Genomic DNA, 18,785 nt, shown 5'->3' with positions numbered 1-18,785 from the left:
AGCCAGAGCGCGCACCGCAGGGCCCGCGGTGGGTTTAAACCTTCGCAAGGGCTTTGCGAGGACACGAGAGATGGTTTGGTGCGAGGCTGGATGGCGCAGACAGCCGACGCCTGGCCCCTCAGAAACGAGCTCTCCGCTACGAATTAACGCGTCTCCACGGCACCCGTGGTTTTAGGTTTTACGCTTGACCAGCTCTCGGCGCCAAGGCGTCGCTGCCATCTTGCTCGGGTAGGAGAAGCCCCCGGGCTGGGCCTCCTCACAGGAGGGAGCCCGCCCTCACACCCAGCACCCCCCTCGCCTGTCGCCCCCGTCCCGCCTTCGCGCCCGCTGCGCCTCAGGGGGCCTCATCCAGCCCTTCTCCCTCGTAGAGGCCCTACCCGCCGCCGGACCGGAGCTGAGGGAATGTCTCGCAGTATCGCGCACGACGACGACGCCGGGGGGGCTCCCGACCTCCTTAACCAGCCGTAGGGCGGGCGGCGGGCGGCGGCGAGGCGCGGGGAGGGCGGCGGAGCGGCGGGTGTGCGGACAGGCGCCGTGGACAGCCTGCCGCGCCGGGGGTGAGGAAGGCCCCATCGAGCCGCGCTGCGTGTGAGGAAGGCCCCATCGAGCCGAGGCGGCTGTGAGGAAGGCTCCGTCGCGCCGCCGCTGAGGGGAAGGGAAGGGAAGGGAGGTCGCGATGCCGCTCTACGAGGGCCTGGGCAGCGGCGGGGAGAAGACCGCCGTGGTGATAGACCTGGGCGAGGCCTTCACCAAGTGAGTGGCCCCGCGCTCCCCGCCCCGCCCGCCCCCTTTCTGTCGCGACAGGCTTCGCCCTGGAGCCAGTGTCGCGGCTTGCGGGGCGGGCCCGCCGTCGGGATGAATAATTGTGTGTGGTTATGGTTCCCCCCATCCCCTTCTTATGGTGATCTGCGTGGTACAAAGCCGACAATAACAAGCCTTATTTTTTAGTCTCGTCTTTTAAGTTAAAATAAAATTTTTTAAAAAAAGGTGTAACTCGAGGTGGAAGGAGAAATGCTCACTATTTAGTAATTTATGTCGTGGGCCAAAAATGCTTCTGCCCACCCCATATCAAAATACCCTGTTTTGTTAGAAACCCCCAGCTCCCCCCATGCTTGTGTCCCACGTACGTGCAGCCCTTGTGGAAAAGGGACTGTTTAAGCAATCTGGCCCTGCGTCTAGGGCTAAAATACGCTGGAAGGGCTCCCTGGATTTCGGTGGCGTGTTCGGAGAGGCAGCTTGCACACAAAAAGAAGATTATATTGCAGGAAAAGCACCTCTGTAGATGGATGCCGCTCTTCCTAGGTAGGCCTACATCTGCAGTTGTGTCCATGTGGGTGCATTTATGTGTTTAAAGCCTTAGGGATTTCTCTGTTTCTGTAAAGAGGCAGAAGTTGTTGCGTTTGTATTTGTATTTCTGTGAAATTTGGTTTTGTATGAAGTTGTACTTGCTTTTTTTTTCAAGTGGCTGTGTAATTGCAGACCAGCAGGCAGGCTTCATTACCTGGAAATGTCTGCAATGTCGTTATGGAGAAGGTTTAACAAAGTCTTTACGGGTGGAAAAAACTGATTCCACAAGTGGTTTTTTGTGGATTCATGTCATGTTGCCAATTGCAGGCTTTTCCCAAATTTGGGGTGCTTGTGAAGTTTTATCCCACGGACATTGTTTGCCTAATAAAATGCTTTCATGGAAAAGTGTTTCCTCTGAATAGTGTGTTTTTAGGGTCTGTTTCCAGCGTTCATTCTTGTAGAAGAGATAACAATTATATGACAGGCATCTGTCCTTTTCCAAGTAAGGCTGAAATTAACCAAAAGTTCACAAGTTGTCAGGATGACAGGCAAGGACAACTGCATACACACACTGGGACCGCAGAAGTCTTTGTTTGAGAGACCAAAGAAAAAAGATTTAAGTTCTGAATTATGTCTTATTTTATGATTTTTTTTTTCTGAAATGATTTGAAGAAACACACTGACAGTTGCCAAATACCAAAATAAAGACTTAATTGACCTTTTGCATTAAAAGTACTTGAAGTCCAGCAGCTTTATAGTTTTCTGCTAGTGTTTTCTACTGTAGTTTTTTTCTGAGCTTTGTACTTCATGGGGGTGGCAGTGGTGAAACAAATGTCAAGCACCGAGTTTCTTAAAATCAGATCTTGAATTTCTTTTGTTTTTAATTTGCCTTCTTCAGTCCATGATTCTTGTGTCTTTTAAGGTGCAATTGCTTTATGAAAACCAGATGAGTTTCTGAAAAGTTTGTTTTGGGGTTGCTACTGTTTTTATTATGTTGCATCTAAGTTGGATGCAGAGCCCTCATGTTTTGTCAGGAGGCCTGGAGTAGTAACCAGTCATCTTGAGGCAGTAATACCTTAAATCACGCAGGATGCTTGTGAAGGAAATGCATTTCAAAGCTGGAAATAGGAAAAAAAAAAAGTGTCAGTGGAATGTTGCTGGTCAGCAGTGAAATAGGCCACAGGACCTGCGTGATTGTGATCATCGTGTGTTTGTCTTTTGTTTGTTCTAAATAAACGTCACAGAAGACAAGGATTTAAAGAAGGCATGATAACTTAAACTTGCCTGTGTTTACTGAGAGCTTCAGTGAAAACTGTGGGTCCATATGGAAGGCACAGAAAAGTATTTATTTGGAAATTTAATAGGCAGTAAGGAAGGTTGCAGGCGGATGATTGTAATCGGAAAACTACTTGGTGGAAGGTAGGAGGCACGTCAGAACTGAGCGTTGCAGTTGTTACAGAAGTGAAGAAAACTTGTTTTGTTTCATGCAGCTGAGAGGGAGTCAATAAAAAGATGCAAAATCTTTCTCATTCAAAATTGCTAGATAGAAAAGCTATATGCGAAACACCTCTTTGCAGTCACTAAAATATCCCTAATTAATTACTCTTTGGTGATTTCTAGGCCCAGTATGTTAAATAGTGACTTCAAATGATAAGTTTTTCAACATTTTCCTTTAGGTGTGGTTTTGCAGGAGAAACAGGACCAAGATGCATTATTCCTAGTGAAATAAAGAAACCCGATATCGCAAAGGTAAACTATTTTACCTGAACTGTTTTACCTTTATGATGTTTGGTATGCTATGGTATAGAAAGAATTTGCAGATACGTTTGCTGTCCATCATAAGCTATTTTTCATTAACTTGTAACTGCTGCTATTAAAAGATTGTAACTAGATACAAGTAAGCGTAATATCAGTGCTGATGTTAACTGGTACTCACCCATGCAGCTTATGTTTGGGGCATTTGTTGAGAAATTTCTTTGCCTAGCTATGCTTTTTTTTCCTTATAGTAGAGGACGGCAGCTTTGGAAAACTAATGTTGAGATAAGTTACCAGTTCAAAAAATTAACATGAATAAACTCTGAAGTTTAGTTATAGGATGAGTTTACGAGATGCATTGTTAAGGACATAGAGCAAATCAGACAAGAGTATTCATTTATATGTGTCAAATTATATATGTTCAGATAGAATATATTATCATATCCATATTATATATGTATTTCTTTATATATCATGTATATATTTCTTTATGTATAATCACTGCCTAGTATTTAAGCTGACTGGATATTTTTACTTACAGCCTATCAAAGTTGTTCAGTGTAATATTAATACAGAAGAGCTATATTCATATCTGAAGGAATTTATCCATATGCTGTATTTCAGGTAAGAGATTGTCCTGGTGTCTGCTGGGACAGAGTTAATTTTCTTTCCAGTAGCTGGTACAGTGTTATGTTTTGGGTTCAGTATGAGAAAAATGATGATAACACACTGATGTCTTCAGTTGTTGCTAAGCAGTGTTTATACCAAGTCAAGGATTTTTCAGCTTCTCATGCCCAGCCAGCAAGAAGGCTGGAGGGGCGCAAGGAGTTGGGAGGGGACACAGCCAGGACAGCTGAGCCCAACTGGCCAAAGGGATATTCCATACTGTGTGACATCATGCCCAGTATATAAACTGGGGCAGTTGGCCTGGGGAGGGATGGCTGCTCAGGAACTAACTGGGCATCGGTTGGCGAGTGGCAAGCAATTGCATTGTGCATCACTTGTTTTGTGTATTCCAATTCTTTTGTTATCATTATTAGTTTCTTCCTTTCTGTTCTATTAAACTGTTCTTATCTCAACCCATGAGTTTTACCTTTTTTTCCCCTGATTCTCTCCCCCATCCCACAGGGTGGGGGGAGGTGAGTGAGCGGCTGCATGGTGCTTAGTTGCTGCCTGGGGTTAAACCACGACAGAGATACTTGGATGTTAGTTACTCAAGCCTTCTGTGGTTCTTTTCTGAGTACATTGAGAGGTGTTAGAAGTGTGACTGAAGACTGCTGACTAGTTGAATAAGAAAACAGAAACAGGATTTTGCAGGTGTCTGCCTGGCTGTCTTCTTGCAGGAGAAATTCAGTGGTGCTGAGATTCAAGTTATGTTACAAAAAGTTAGCGTCCTGCAGCATCAGTTGCTCCCTAGAAATAAAAAGTATTTAATGAGTTGCCTTTTAATTGTGGTGCTCATAAAGGACTAGGTAAGGGAAAGTCATTACCTATGGATTTGTACTGATTTTGGGAGGGCTGAAGCTCATCTTATATCGGTGCAGAGCTCCTTCCACCTGATAGGGGTTTGGAAGGAGGGATCTTAACCTGTGGAATATTTTTACCTCAGTGATAAATCTTTGTATTGTATTTTTAGCACCATTAGTGAATAATGAAGTTGGACTTAGTCTTTTCTCTTTACTTCCAATCCTTATTTTTACACATGAAAAATCATCACTTGACACAGGGAAACCAGTACTGAATTTCTGTGCCTCAGATCATCCGATGTGGGTTGTTGTGGTTTTTTTCCCCCCTGTCCTTGATCATTGCTTTGTAATTGAAATCAGGACAATTCCATCTTCTCTCACTGAAATCAGGACATCTGTATTGTCATTCTTCCTCTTTTATGGACACACTGTATGACACCGGACAAGCCATTAATAGCTATTATCATGCCTATTTTTGTATTCTTTATATTGATTTAGAAATGTATAATGGATATTCAGAACTACAGCCCGGTGACAGCTCTATAACTTGTTTTCTGTAACTCAGTTTCCTAACTTTCTTTTAGGAAAGTGTTTTTTTTTTTAAACTTGGGAAAAATACTTCGGGATCTGCTGTAGAAAGTGGTATCTAAATCCAAATTTTTACGATTTTTGAGGAGAATGGAACATGAAAATAAGGTAGGTGTCATAATACGTGCTTAAACTTAACAGTTTTGTTTTACATGTCTTGCCTTTTTTAGACATCTGCTGGTGAATCCCAGAGACCGTCGTGTTGTGATCATAGAATCTGTCTTGTGCCCTACACACTTCAGAGACACGCTCACAAGAGTCCTTTTCAAGCATTTTGAGGTACGTGTTTTACATAACTACTGTATATGCTCGGTGTAGCACTTGCCATTAGAACTTTTACTAACAGTCATTACCAGATGTGGACAAAGAAATGAAAGTAATGCCAAAAGAATGAGAGAGGCATAAAGAAGATGAAAAAAAGCTGGTGGTTGTCTGGGGAAGTAGGGTTTGGAGCCTGGACTAAAGGCTATTTTTATTCCATTCTCACTCTTCATGAGGCCACAAAACAGGACATATCAAAAAGAATCCGCAAGTTTCTCAGGGTTGTATGAAAATACAGCTCACATCACACTGTTCCAGACAGATCCAATAATCCCCATTGAGCACTGCCTGAAGCCAGAATTTATATTTAAACACTTGTTAGTGCTCTGTCAGCAAATCTCATCACTTCTACCACAGTCAATATCTTTGGCTAGCGCATGATCTAATGTCTGGCTGTACTCATTTAGATAAGAGCTTACCTGAAATTTATTATCTTGCCTGCTTAATCAGTCTTTTTGAAGAGATGTCTGAACCTAATTCTGCTTAGTTCTAAAAAATGTTTTGGAGGTGAATCTGTACTTCTTCAATTCAGATAGAACAAAGGTTAAAGTTCTATAAAAAGCGGTGAAACCAGTTTGTCTGCAGTACTTCTTCACTGTGCTTCCACAATACATTTTACCAACTAATCTTAAACTTCTGCATAATTCTTTCCTGCTATTGATAAAATTTCCTGATGACTTGAAATTGCTGGAAGATTTGAGTGATTTGAGGTTTTTTTTTCCTAATCCCCTTACAGAAAAAAAAAAGTCTCAGATAAAGCAGTCCCATGCAAAATTGGTTGTCAAAAATGACTGGGAAAGTCATATTTTGGCGGAGAGAAAGGCACACTTTTATGGGTTTTCTGGCACCTTTGTTCACATCTTCAAGACTTTATACAAAATTTCAAGTAGCTGTGTTTTAGTTTCTTTAATTTCTTTTCAGTGACAATCGGAAACCTGATCTATGACTTAAGAAGAGTTCTATAGTTAACACTTGCTTTTCTTACAAGCCCATTCCAAGATTCATTATTACTGAGATAACTGATATGTACCACAAATAAGATGAACACAGAATTCAGAATCCTCTTGTATTTTGTTCATTACTACACTACTGTAAAAACTAAGTTAAAAATGGATACCTCAAGATACAGTTGTCTGAGTTTTGCTTTTAATATGACATTTGGGAAAAGCATCAGTACTTTGGCTGGTTTGTTTCTTTTTGCCCCCTTCTGTCAATTGTTCTTTTGGTTTCCATGTAGGTACCTTCAGTTTTGTTTGCTCCAAGTCATCTAATGTCTCTCTTGACACTTGGGATCAATTCTGCCATGGTGCTAGACTGTGGATATAGAGAAAGCTTGGTGCTGCCTGTATCCTTTAATAATACACAAACAAGATTCTCAGCAAGAAGGCTGTCATGATGAGGTGGTATTTTTATAGATTTCAAGTGTGCTAAAAAGTGATAGGAACAGATCAGCCAGTCTGGCTTTTGACTGTAAGATACCATGACTTGGGGAATCTCTTCACAGGTGACATGCTAATGCTGTGTTCCTTTGAAACTTGGGAAGGGTGGTTCATAACTTCAGGCTTTATGTACTAGAAATTAGTTTTGGAGAAAAGCAGTTAAAAAGTGTTTCCAATAGCTAATGCAAGAGATTGTTGAGGGGAAGAAGCATTTAGTTCCAGTACAATTCCAGCAGACTGAAAACTCATAACAAAAAAAGGAGAATTTCCTGATCTTCATATAGATATATGAGGGAATTCCAATTCTGAGCTGCTGGGGTTCTCTTCCTCTGGGAGGAAAGGCTATCCACAAGTAAGTTCAGAGTTATATGTTCCAGGTTACCAATGATTTGTGAAAGTTCATCTGACTAATGAGCAAAGATTCCTGTTGAACATCACTTAAATCAACTGTTGCTGTGACAGCATCCGATTTTTAAAGTTACCACTGTTTGGCTTTTGTTGATGTAGTAAAAGCTGTGGAAATTATATCTGCATCTAGTTTATATTTAGACAAATGTAACTGAAGGGAAGAAATGCTGTCCCTTAAGCATAATGTAGAGAATCAGCCTGAATTAATAGCCATCTTTAACTAACTCCATGTGCAATGTTTTAGGGAGCTGGAATATCAGTTGTTGGAGCAGTGCACAGTTGATACAGGATTAGCCAAAGGACAAAGCCTTCCATCTGTGATGGGTAAGGTGTGTTTGATGTAGCATATGTGCTGTGAACTTGCACTAGGGAAAGTGGATTAATACTAAGAGTGAATAAAATGCGTTTAGTATTCACCGCATCTTTTGTGATCTACCTTTGTGATTTCTTTCTCTGTATTTAACAAGTATATTATTTTTATGATAAGCCACTCATAGCAGCAGGTTTGAATGAAGGCTGAGATAAGAGTTCTGAGTAATTTTTCAGTCTGTTTTGAGAGAAGACAAACATTTTATTTCTGTTCTTAATATTCTTTCCTCCTTAGAAATCTTTAAAAGTTGCTGTCAAAGTGAAACTTTAATGTACTAAATGTAAATCAAACTTAGTATCATTCTTAAATTCCCTTTCTACTTAAAAAGCTTTTGTTCTAAGTTATTTTTTTATTTCAGGCTCAGTTCCAGAAGACATAGTAGAGGATATAAAAGGTAAAATTTTCTGCTTCATGAGACTCTAGTTTATTAAGTTGTGCAGTAGAGTATGATAATAACAAGTGTGCAATACTTTACATTTAGGAATTTATTTTATCTTCTCTGTTTACCATATTTCTTACCTACTGGAAGAACTTGCAGTGTTCTTCCTCTTTGAAAGCAAAACCAAAACCATTTTGAACTCCTCATTCAGGTTTAGCCTATGTGTTGTTAAGGTGTAGCTCGTAGGTACATTTGGTAGACTAGCACAGAAAAGGTATTACACTCTTGTACATATCTCGTGATCAGCAGGTCAGGTGTACTGGTTTTGGCTGGGACACCAAAGGGATATTCCATACCATAGGACGTCATGCTCAGTACATAAACCAGGGGGAGTTGGCTGGAGGGGCAGATCGCTGCTTGGGGACTGGCTAGGCAGTGGGCAGCAGGCAGTGAGCAATTGCATTGCACATCACTTATCTTTTCTTGGGTTTTACTTCTCTCTCTTTTCATTGTCTCCTTTTTCATTACTACTACTATTATTATTATTATTAATAATAATTTTATTCCAGTTATTAAACTGTTCTTATCTCTACCCACGAGTTTTGGGGTTTTTTTTTCCGATGCTCCTCCCCATCCCACTGGGGCAGGGGGGAGGAGTGAGCGAGCAGCTGTGTGGTACTTAGTTAAACCACCACATCAGGTTAACTTCATGTTGCATTTTTTAACTACTGACGTTTTGTTTGCTGCATATGAATATGTACAATGTGAACTCTACATGGGACTTAAAGAGTTAGCAGATCTAATGTTCCAAACCTGTTATCATAGATGTGTTTTGGTTGCAAATGCAACATTTAAGCAGTCTTAACATCATGACATAAGAATGTTTTAGGTTAATTTTGTTTCTAAATTAACTAGGAAGGCTCAATTTACCTTAAAGTCAGTTTTGGAAAAAAAAAAAAAAAGAAGTATGTATAAAAGACATTTTGGCATGTTAATCAGGTAGGCAAGATGAGTCAAGGACTAGATTTGCACCAGAAAAAATAGAGTCTATCTTTGGGCAGAACTTGGATTAATTCCTATGTAACATTTAATGTGCAACAGATTTAAAAACATATATAATCGTAGAAAATAGCAACTAGTCAATATCTCTTGGGCCAAATTAGCAAGAAATCCATCAGTCAAATGCAAAATAACTTAAATGCAGGTGGTGCTTTGTCAAATGGAAGTTGCTCTTCTAATTCCTGGACTTGAATGTAATTTTCTGGTCAGCTCTGGGTTTTATGCAGTCTTTTGGAACCAGATATATGCTAGGGTTGAAATAATGCTTGCCTGTGCATTGAAGGGTTGTTTCTTTGTGACAGCCCTTTATGAAGAACACACTCATTTGTGCCAGATACAAATAAATAAGTATATAATAAGACTAACAGCTAGGATACAAAGGAAATTGTGCTCTGTCAGTGTTGCCTGGAGAAAAAAAAAAATCCTCTGGAGTGCTGAAGAGTTGCAGTAGGCAAAACATTGCTGAGCAGTCTCTTATTTGAAGCCATGGTGCAAGACCTGCAGTGGTGTGTTTGACAGCAGAATGCTGACAGCAGAACCCCTGGCACCTTGTGGTAACTGAAGTCATGAATAGTAACATCCACCTATCTTTAAGTCTTATGTAGCTTGTCTGAGAGAGAAATCTTGCCTGTCCTAGCATAGTTTCCATATCAGCTTCTTTTAAAATCGTGGTCTAGATAGCATCTGAACTCTGCTGAAGTGTGGAGACAGTTCTTCTTTGCATTTATTTGATAATGTCTTGGACCAGCAAGGGCCTAAAGTGTGTATTCTTGTCTAAATTAAGCAAAATTATTGTCTTCATTACTGATGAAAGGATCCAACAAAGTGTCTCTTCTGCTCCTTTTGTTTCTTTTATGAAGTCCGCACTTGTTTTGTGAGTGATCTCCAACGTGGACTGAAAATCCAGGCAGCCAAGTTCAACATTGATGGCAGTGCTGAGGTGGGTGGAGAATGAAGCTTATCCTAGTCTTTTTGGCCTGGATGTAGCTTTTTTGGCCTCTAAAATAATGCACGTATGTTTTTATTTCTAGCGTCCTTCACCACCTCCAGACGTGGACTATCCTTTAGATGGAGAAAAGATTCTCCATGTAGTTGGCTCCATCAGGTGAGAAATACCATAGGAGGATATATTTTCAACTGTAAAAGCACATAACTTTTCGTAAAATTGAACTTTAATGAAACACTTGCATATGCTTTTAATGTCTCTCAAATAATGGCTTTGTGCTGGGCACAGTGCAAGCCCATAATAAGAGGTGTCAGCTTCTCTAGAGAGCTCACAGTTGAGGATGAGAGCAAACAGATTGGAGGGATGGGGGAAGCAGAAATATGGAGTATTAATGCATGATGATGAGACACGTTTAGCGAAGTGAACGGGGCATTGTCTCCTCCCCGTTGGCACCGCCTGGTGCATGGACTGTGTGATAGAAGAAGTAGCGATGAAGTGTTGTCAGCAGGAAGTCTGTAGTTATTTCCAGCTCTGCTGTTCGTGTTAGCTCATAGTGTAGTATTGCTTCTCATTAACACTCATTTCCTGTCTTTTCAACAGAGACTCTGTTGTCGAAATACTGTTTGAACAGGATAATGAAGAGACATCTGTTGCCACTTTGATCTTAGATTCACTCATTCAGGTATCTTTATATTAGAAGCAATTTATTGAATGCCTCCAGCCTTAGAGAACCTGCTGTTATGAATGATTCTAGAGTAACACCCTTGGACTGCAGGTTGCAATTGGTGGAAAGCTTTTAGCACAGCATGACTCCTAGGGTTCTGCCACATGATGAGTTTCTCTGAGGTAGTAAGTCACCATGTGTCATCCACTCTGTGATTCTTTTCTTACTCTTTGGTATACTGCAATGTGTCTAGGGCAGTTTTCTAAGAAACGTGGTGCTCACGGCTCAGCAAAAGTAATAAACTAGCTTGCCTTTATTTCGGTGTGGGGCTCTACATATGTAATGATGGAGGAGTAGCTAGTGCTTGGTAGTGTAGGAATTACACTGCTTAAACTGAAATGACACAGGTATTCTGTTTCTTCTTTTTTCAAGGTGTTTCGCTCCTTTGTGAGTCCTGCAGACTGCTGGTTTACCTAAGATAGAATAAAATTAATTTGGACATCTGTATTACAGGCAGTATATTAGATTTATTGCAGAAAATTTTCTTGGCATATACAAATGCTTCATTTCTTATATTTAGGAAAAAAATGCATTAGAAAACCACTATAAATGGAAATTTTCATTATGTGGTGGGTGTATGTATGTTATTAAAGCTGACTTTCTGTAGTTATTGATGCCATTTAAATTAGCTTGCTGAGACGTAATTTGTTGGAGAGCCATAGGCTTGGATGACATGACAAATGTTTCAATTAGAACTCCTTATGAAAACAAATTGTTTAGCAATATCTGTGCCTGGACCCCTCACCTCTGTACCTCTAGGCATTTACCTTGCATCACTCTTTGGCAGGAGGAAAGACAAATGTTAAATTTACAAGTCTTAAATAGCGTCCAGTTACTTCCTCTGGACGAGAGGACCAGCATTCTGGAAGTTTTTTCAAAGGGATAGCACAGATCTGTTTATGAGGGGCAGAAGTGACAAAGCGTGGTCTTCTCATGCCTTTGTGTCTTCTGGGTGGATTATCTGATGCCTAAGGCAAGCTCCAGCAGGAACCTTTTCTGCCACTGAGACTTTTGCAGCACCTTTCTCCCACATGGAGCTAAAAAGAATCAGCCTCATATATAACAGTTTTCCCTCTCCGAGAGCACTGGTTGAGGCTTCACCTCTCACTGGCACATCTTCTCCCAGAACTCATGGGCTTTATTGTCACTGATACTTCTGTCCTCTGTTGTCTTGGCCTGTCTCAGCTGAAAGGCTTTACAGGGACTCACAGCGTGCCCATAAAAGCCTGAACTGGGCAGTTCCTTAAGCCTGGTTTTCTTGGGAAGTGTGGGGAAAAAATTGTGTTGGTTATGTTTCAGCTAAGCATAAGAAAACAGCAGTTGAAGTGCATAGAAAGACTGAGTGAATTTCTGACAGGCCTTTGAATGCTTGTTCATGCAACTTCAGTTAAAATTTTTTTATTCCTGTTTGCATTAGTGTCCAATAGACACCAGGAAGCAGTTGGCAGAGAACTTGGTAGTTATTGGTGGGACGGCTATGTTGCCAGGATTCCTTCACAGGCTCATGGCTGAAATCAGATACCTGATAGAGAAACCAAAATACAAAGAAGCACTTGCCACTAAAACCTTCAGAATTCACACTCCACCTGCCAAACCCAACTGTGTGGCCTGGCTGGGAGGTAAGAATGAAAACAACCGTTAAGCAAAGGTACAAAGTGAAAAACAAATCTCCCAAGTGGGATTTGTAATGAATAAATAGCAGTAAAAACGAGGTGAACTACTGAAATCAAGCTCTATTTCAGCTCTGTGGAATTGTTATGCCCTCCTGGAAGAAGCTGTGTGGAGTAAAGCTCCCTCAGGGACATTTGGTGGGCAGAATGGCACTGCAGGCTATGGGAGCTTTAAACAGGAGACAGGCAATTTGAAACAGAGATGTGGAAGATGTAGTGTTGACTCAAGTGCAGTACAGGGCTACCGCCATATGGTGGCACCAGTAAAGTAATTAGGCAGAGCAGAGACCTGCTGCATGTAGGAAGATCTGCTTATTGAAAAAACAGGTTTAATTACTCACTGAGGAGCTGTGAGCTATGGAGAGGCTGGAGGCTGTTGACTCCCTGTGCTGTTTGCAAGTGCCAATAACAAATACAGCAATTCTGCAATGGATTTTGGCTGCTGTTAGGGAAAAAGAAGGGCTTTCTGTTGCTAGCAACTCTTTCAAGGAAGGTTCTGAGGTTGATAAGAATTCATGCTTTTCTAAGCTTTCTGTTAATAAGCTGAGCCCCTCTGGTATCTATGAGGAACTAACTTTAACTGTAAAGGTAGATTTTAGTTCCATATGCTTTGAAATGTAAATGTTTACAAAATTTTAGTTTTAAAACCTTTTGAGTCTACTTTTAGGATTAGAAAACAAGAATGATTTATATGCACCGAGTTCTCTGATACTTTTCTTCGCTGGCAGTGCTAGTCAGCTGCGGTGGTCTGAATCTTCTCACAGCTTGCGTAAACTTCTTATGGGTATTGTGTGACACTTTTTGAGGAGAGTAAATTTCCTTCAACACGATGTGGTTTGTTTGAAGTGCTTAAAAGTCAAAACTTATAGGAAATTTTGTCATAAGAAGCAGGTCAGCTAAGCCAGTTTTGTTCTCAGCAGAGACTAGATGATTCTCTATTTTCAGTTACTTTCAAGGGACATAAACTGAAGCAGTCTGGGACTAGCTGGGCTACTGAAAAGGAGTGCCTAGATCCTTTCATTCCTTTAATTTTTGGGACAGAGCTGAAAAAGAATAGTTGAGATTCTTAATGGGAAGAAGTGGAAAAAAATTCAATACATCAAATTAATGCAACATTATTTTTTTCCCCCCAATAATGTAGGAGCCATTTTTGGAGCACTCCAGGACATACTTGGGAGCCGGTCTGTGTCCAAAGAATATTACAGCCAGACAGGCCGCATACCTGACTGGTGCTGTCTTAATAATCCTCCGCTGGAAATGATGTTTGATGTTGGAAAAGCACCCCCGCCATTAATGAAGAGGGCTTTTTCTACTGAGAAATAAGCATCTAAATGCTACACAAAGATTCTACTCATCTATTTCAAGTAGATGTATATGCATTGGCTTTTTTTTTAATTAAGTAATTTGTGTGTAACACTATTAAATATGAACCATGTGGATGTTTTGGGGGGAGTACGGTAGTAGGTACTAACACTGTTTAAAACCACATCCAGTTACAGTTTAAAAACTTAACTCTGGCAACCACTATGCTATTTTGTCCACTTCTGAAGAAATTCTGTACCATCATGAGTTGCAGCATACCAAGTTGTTTGTTATTTATCTGTATAGTAAATGGCACTGCTGAGAGAATTTGTTTTAAGATATTTTGTTTTTAAATATGCTTAGAAGAATGAAGGACAGTCTACTATGGGAAACGTCTATGGAAGTTTTTTTGCCAAATTCTGTATTAAACTATTCCACCCTTGAATCACATGTGAGGAGATTATTTGGGGCTGTTTAGCAAAGGTGCTTGAGCAGTATTTCCCCTGGACACGGTCCTGTTTTGAGATTTTTAGCAGATAACTCTTCTGGCTGTAATTCTCAAATAGTGCTGAGCTAACAACTCTCCCAGTATCTCTGCTCCAAGAAAGAATTCAACTGTGTGAGAATTATAAACAGGAGTGTGAGGAAACCTCGAATCTCTGACTGAAGTGACAAGTTCAGAAGTCACTTCTTTGCCTTCCTTCTCCCCATCAGAAATACTAAACTTCATTGTCCCGCAACAGTAAGTATTAAATGAAAACGCAATACAAAGTTCTGTGCTTAAGAAGAAAAATGTGCATTTGGATATTAACACTATATTTAGGGATTGTTGGCTAGTTAATAGGCTTTTAGCAATGCTGTTAACTTTACATATTGAAGGAGAAGGAGCACTCCCGTGGGAAAACAAGCACATACACTTCCATTCTGCTGCTAGTGCTGCTGGTTTTGGTTTGTCACGATTCTCACTATCCTTCCATAATACTGCTGTGAATTAACTTTGCACACAGAACTGTGGCTCCTGGTGGGCACTCCAGCCAGTGCATCTCAGCAGCATCGCATCTTGGGAGGGGGGTTTCCCCTGGCCTCAAATACTGCTAAACTTGCTGCCAATGTGCCAAACTTGACTTGCTGGCTAAATGGTAATTCTGCTGGTATCTGTTGGGTACTGAGGTTTAAATCCTACTCTAAGGAGTAATTGTTTATCTCGGATTTGGGGAGATACATACGTATAAAATTATTGGGGGTGGTGGAGTCTTTTATTGCCACAAACATGTTTTTTGCGACTGATTGCCCTGTGCTGTCTGCTAACTGCCTGCTGTGCTTCCTGAAGCACGTTTCTTGGAAGTTAAGCATACATTTAAAGAAACGTTCTTGTGGTGAAACTTAACACAGGGCAATGTGCTACAGCATTTAAGTTACCTTCTGCATGATTTTGTTGTTCTGTTTTGTATATGCTTTACCTTAACATATGGTGTTAGTTGGCATATGGTAGACTATACTCCCTTTTTATCTTAATGGTTTTCAAATTAAAAAAAAAAAACAACCACAAAATATGGGAATCGCTGCTTAAAGTGTTAGAGTCTGTCATAGGCGAGACTTTGCTGGTTGGTAACAGTGGTCTGATAGTATTAACATGGATGATTTATCTCCCAAGGTGCTGGTGGGTGTATTTTTAAGTTGCTGCCGCCTTACTTCAAATGAGCTGCGTGGCTGTTACACAGAAACCATAGAAAAATAGGCAGGCGTAGCTGTGAGCTGTTGTTAATGGTTGTTTTATAGTCCTGGGATGAGATTGATCTTTTAGACATCATTTCTCAGTCCTCAAAGCAGGATAGGGCCTGGCCAGTGCCTCTTTGCACAGATGTGAGAGTCTCCAGTCCAAGCACTTTCTGGGTTTCCAGGTCAAACAAGTTGCAATTACCATGCGCAAGAGCTTTTCTGAGGCAGCCTGAGGATGAGAATGGTATGCAGTGACACAGAAACAGGTTCTTCAAAACGTACTGTGTTGTGTTCTGTTTGTCAGGTCTGGACTTGGAAAAATGGATTAAACGCTATAGCCAGATACCTCTATTCCCATTGCGTCCGGTATTTCACATTCTTTTACATCTTAGGGTTCTTCTCTTGCTTGATTGCTTCTGTAAGCCTACGATTAATGGTTTAATATGCTTGGGGATGTTCATTCCCCAGCAGATTCCTCAAATACCAGGATTCCCCTTGGTTTTTTTGAGTGTTCAGGACCTTCACTCTGTGTTTGTTCCCCCTTACCAATTCTTTTTTATCTCCCCTGCAGCGAGGCCGAGGACAACAGGGTTGCATGCAAGTCGAGAGTGTCCCCTCGAGCCGGGCCCTGCTATGCAGTACGCTGCTCAGCTGCACTGCCCCGCCACAGCCTTTCTCCCAAGGCATAACACCTACGGGGCTGGGCAGGAGACTCGAGGATCCAACCGCTTCTGGCAAGAAAACCTGTGGGTGAGGTCTGGTTCTCCTCGCAGGGCAGAACAGGGGAGGAGCGATGGAGTCCAATAGTGCACGAGGCTGACCCATCTGGAGCAGTTTTTGGCAGGGATTGGGGATATCAGTAGTTTTCTGAGTGGCTTCAGAAAGTATGTATGATTGCAACAGTTATGCTTAATAAAGCAAAATGGATAAAACTGCAGGTTTTGGAGGCCACGACCTCCAGCCTGCTACATCCCTGTTCTTAATTTGTTCCCAATCTGTGATGCGATTACAGGTTCGTTAAATAGATGCTATTTCATTGCAAAGTGCACAGAGCTGTCCTTAGGCCTGGATAAAGAACATTCAGACCCGAGCTCTGCTGCTCATTTTCATTTATGATGTGAATAACTGGGATGCAGCTCCGTGACCTAGATTGTGTCTTGCCTCAGTAAGAAGTGAGCCAGAGCCTACCGAGGCTTGCTCCTGAAAGAAGAGTTTGCCATCGGCACGAGTCCCGTGGAGCTGGGAGGGATTACTCATGCCCCTAAGTAGTTCTCAGTGGGAAGGATATGCAGGGGAGATTAAACTCCTACAGAGCCTGTGTTCGTGGTGGTGCAATGATGTCATTTTCTGAACTGCAGCAGACTGCGGCTGAGGAAATTCAGAGTATTCTTGGCCCTTCCCTTTTCAGGGGTATTTCTGTACTGCTGTGCTTGTGTACTCTGGGACCTTTCACAAGCCCAGCATGTTCTGCCACCTCGTCTTCGTTCTGCCCACTCTAATCTTCTCCTGTGGGCTTTCTGCATCGCTGAACAGCTTCAACAGCTGCTCTTTCACACTGCACGACCAGAAATCCTAACTCCTATGTTCCTGGTAGGTTTTAAGTGTAGTCCCATGACCCGTTCAGGACAGAAACAGGATTCTTATTTCATCAAAGGGGTGCAGAAGGACTCATTACCTGCTTTTCAGAATTACTAGCCATGGAAAGCCCTTAGAGATCACACCTTAAATGTGTTATTGTGTAGAAAAGGATAGGGCTTATTTTTTTTTTCAGCTGAAATGTTGTTTTAGTTCTCTCCCTGGCATGACAGGGATCCGTGGATCCTTGCAGGAGACAAATTTGCAGTGAACTAAACTGTTTTATCAGGAAGGACAGTGACAGACACAAACCCCTGCAGTAACTGGAGGTTTTCCTCTGAAGTTTCTGATTCTGAACCGGCCGCCGTTCCTGAAGGTTGGTGTTAGCCAGCTGCAAACAACTCCAGCCGAGCTGACTCCTGCTGACAGGAGGAGTATTTTGGAATGGTCACGAGCACGGCCCATGGCAGTCTGCCTCGTGTCCGTGCTGTGTCTGTGGGAGCTGATCTCTGGGGCAGGGGGCCTCATCTCCCTTTTCATAGAATCATAGAATATCTCACGTTGGAAGGCACCCATAAGGATCATCGAGTTCAACTCCCTGCTCCTCGCAGGACTACATAAACTAAATCATATAATTAAGAGCATCATCCAGATGCTCCTTGAACTCTGACAGGCTTGGTGCTGTGACCGCTTCTCTGGGGAGCCTGTTCTGGCGACCGACCACCCTCTTAGGGAAGAACCTTTTCCTAATGTGCAATCTGAATTTCCCCTGACACAGCTTCAGCCCATTTCCTCGTGTCCTGTCCTGGTCACCGGAGAGAGGAGATCAGCACGTCCCCCTCATCCGACCCTCTTGAGGAAGTTGTAGGCTGCGATGAGGTCACCCCTCGGTGATGAGGTCACCCCTCAGCCTTCTCTTCTCCGAGCTGAACAAGCCACCTGACCTCAGCTGCTCCTCCTAAGTCTTCCCCTCCAGGCCGTTCACCATCTTGGTCACCCTCCTCTGGACACGCTCTAATCGTCCGACGTCCTTCTTATACCGAGGTGCCCAAAACTGCACCCAGCGCTGGAGGTGGAGCCGCACCAGTGCGGGGTGGACTGGGACAGTGCCCTCCCTCCACCGGCCAGCGATGCTGTGCTGGATGCACCCCAGGCTGCGGTCGGCCCTTCGGGCTGCCGGGGCACACCGTTGACTCGTATTCAACTTTGCCATCAACCCAACCCCCCAGGTCTCCTTCGGCGGGGCTGCTCCCCAGCCTCTCGTCCCCCGGTTTTACATATAACCGGGATTACCCCGTCCCGGGTGGAGAATCCCGCGCTTCCTCTCGTTAAATTTTGTACGGCTGGTGATTGCCCAGCTCTCTGGTCCCTCCAGATCTCTCTGTAAGACCTCTCTACCCTCGAGGGAGTCCGCAGCTACTCCTGCTTTATTAATGTACATTTGGTTCCTGCAACCAGATAATTCATAAAAACACAACGCTTTTTTTTTTTTTTCAGCAGCACAGCATTTATTACGGTCACTGCCAAAATTATGCAGGTTTATGGCTGTACCAGGGACGTTTGACTTCAGGAGTCTCTCTGGTCCCTCCGGAGCTTGGCGGGGTGGGTGTGAGTTCCCCTTAGTGTCGCGGACCTAGACGGGGTAGAACCCTTCAAAAATTGGGGGCGCATGTACAAAAGCGAGGCGCCCAACGTGGGGCTCGAACCCACGACCCTGGGATTAAGAGTCCCATGCTCTACCGACTGAGCTAGCCGGGCACTTACTACAAGTTTCCCG

The 18,785-nt window shown here is 42.5% G+C and overlaps 1 protein-coding gene and 1 non-coding gene across 3 annotated transcripts; one reads left to right on the top strand and one right to left on the bottom strand.

The window, feature by feature from the left end:
- The first annotated feature begins 596 nt into the window (after nt 1-596).
- Nucleotides 597-17,325, top strand: ACTR10 (actin related protein 10). 2 transcript variants are annotated; one of them, XR_007509553.1, is made up of 14 exons: nt 597-753; nt 2,964-3,036; nt 3,584-3,666; nt 5,267-5,375; nt 6,655-6,762; nt 7,141-7,208; nt 7,509-7,588; nt 7,993-8,028; nt 9,933-10,012; nt 10,104-10,177; nt 10,619-10,700; nt 12,160-12,361; nt 13,554-14,456; nt 16,005-16,352. XR_007509553.1 is itself a non-coding variant. In XM_049828294.1 (13 exons), the coding sequence occupies exons 1-13, from the start codon at nt 677-679 to the stop codon at nt 13,733-13,735; spliced, it is 1,254 nt and encodes a 417-aa protein (XP_049684251.1). In that variant the 5' UTR covers nt 597-676; the 3' UTR covers nt 13,736-17,325. The 2 variants fall into 2 exon arrangements, 1 of the variants encoding a protein (XP_049684251.1); XM_049828294.1 differs by having other exon boundaries at nt 13,554-17,325.
- A 1,368-nt stretch (nt 17,326-18,693) lies between these two features.
- On the bottom strand, nt 18,694-18,766 carry TRNAK-CUU (transfer RNA lysine (anticodon CUU)). Its single transcript has one exon. It is a non-coding gene; the product is annotated as a tRNA-Lys (tRNA).
- Between the last annotated feature and the right edge of the window lie 19 nt (nt 18,767-18,785).

The sequence above is a fragment of the Accipiter gentilis genome, chromosome 25 (genome assembly GCF_929443795.1).
Source record: "Accipiter gentilis chromosome 25, bAccGen1.1, whole genome shotgun sequence".
In the NCBI taxonomy this organism is placed as follows: domain Eukaryota; kingdom Metazoa; phylum Chordata; class Aves; order Accipitriformes; family Accipitridae; genus Astur; species Astur gentilis.
The sequence above is the reverse complement of the archived record's forward strand: the minus strand, read 5'-3'. Positions and strand labels throughout refer to the sequence as shown.

Coding starts and splice junctions, on each gene's coding strand:
- ACTR10 (XM_049828294.1), top strand. CDS start 677: ATGCCGCTCTACGAGGGCCTGGGCAGCGGCGGGGAGAAGACCGCCGTG. Junction 5,376..6,654: donor TCCTTTTCAAGCATTTTGAG/GTACGTGTTTTA, acceptor GTTTCCATGTAG/GTACCTTCAGTTTTGTTTGC. Junction 8,029..9,932: donor CATAGTAGAGGATATAAAAG/GTAAAATTTTCT, acceptor TCTTTTATGAAG/TCCGCACTTGTTTTGTGAGT.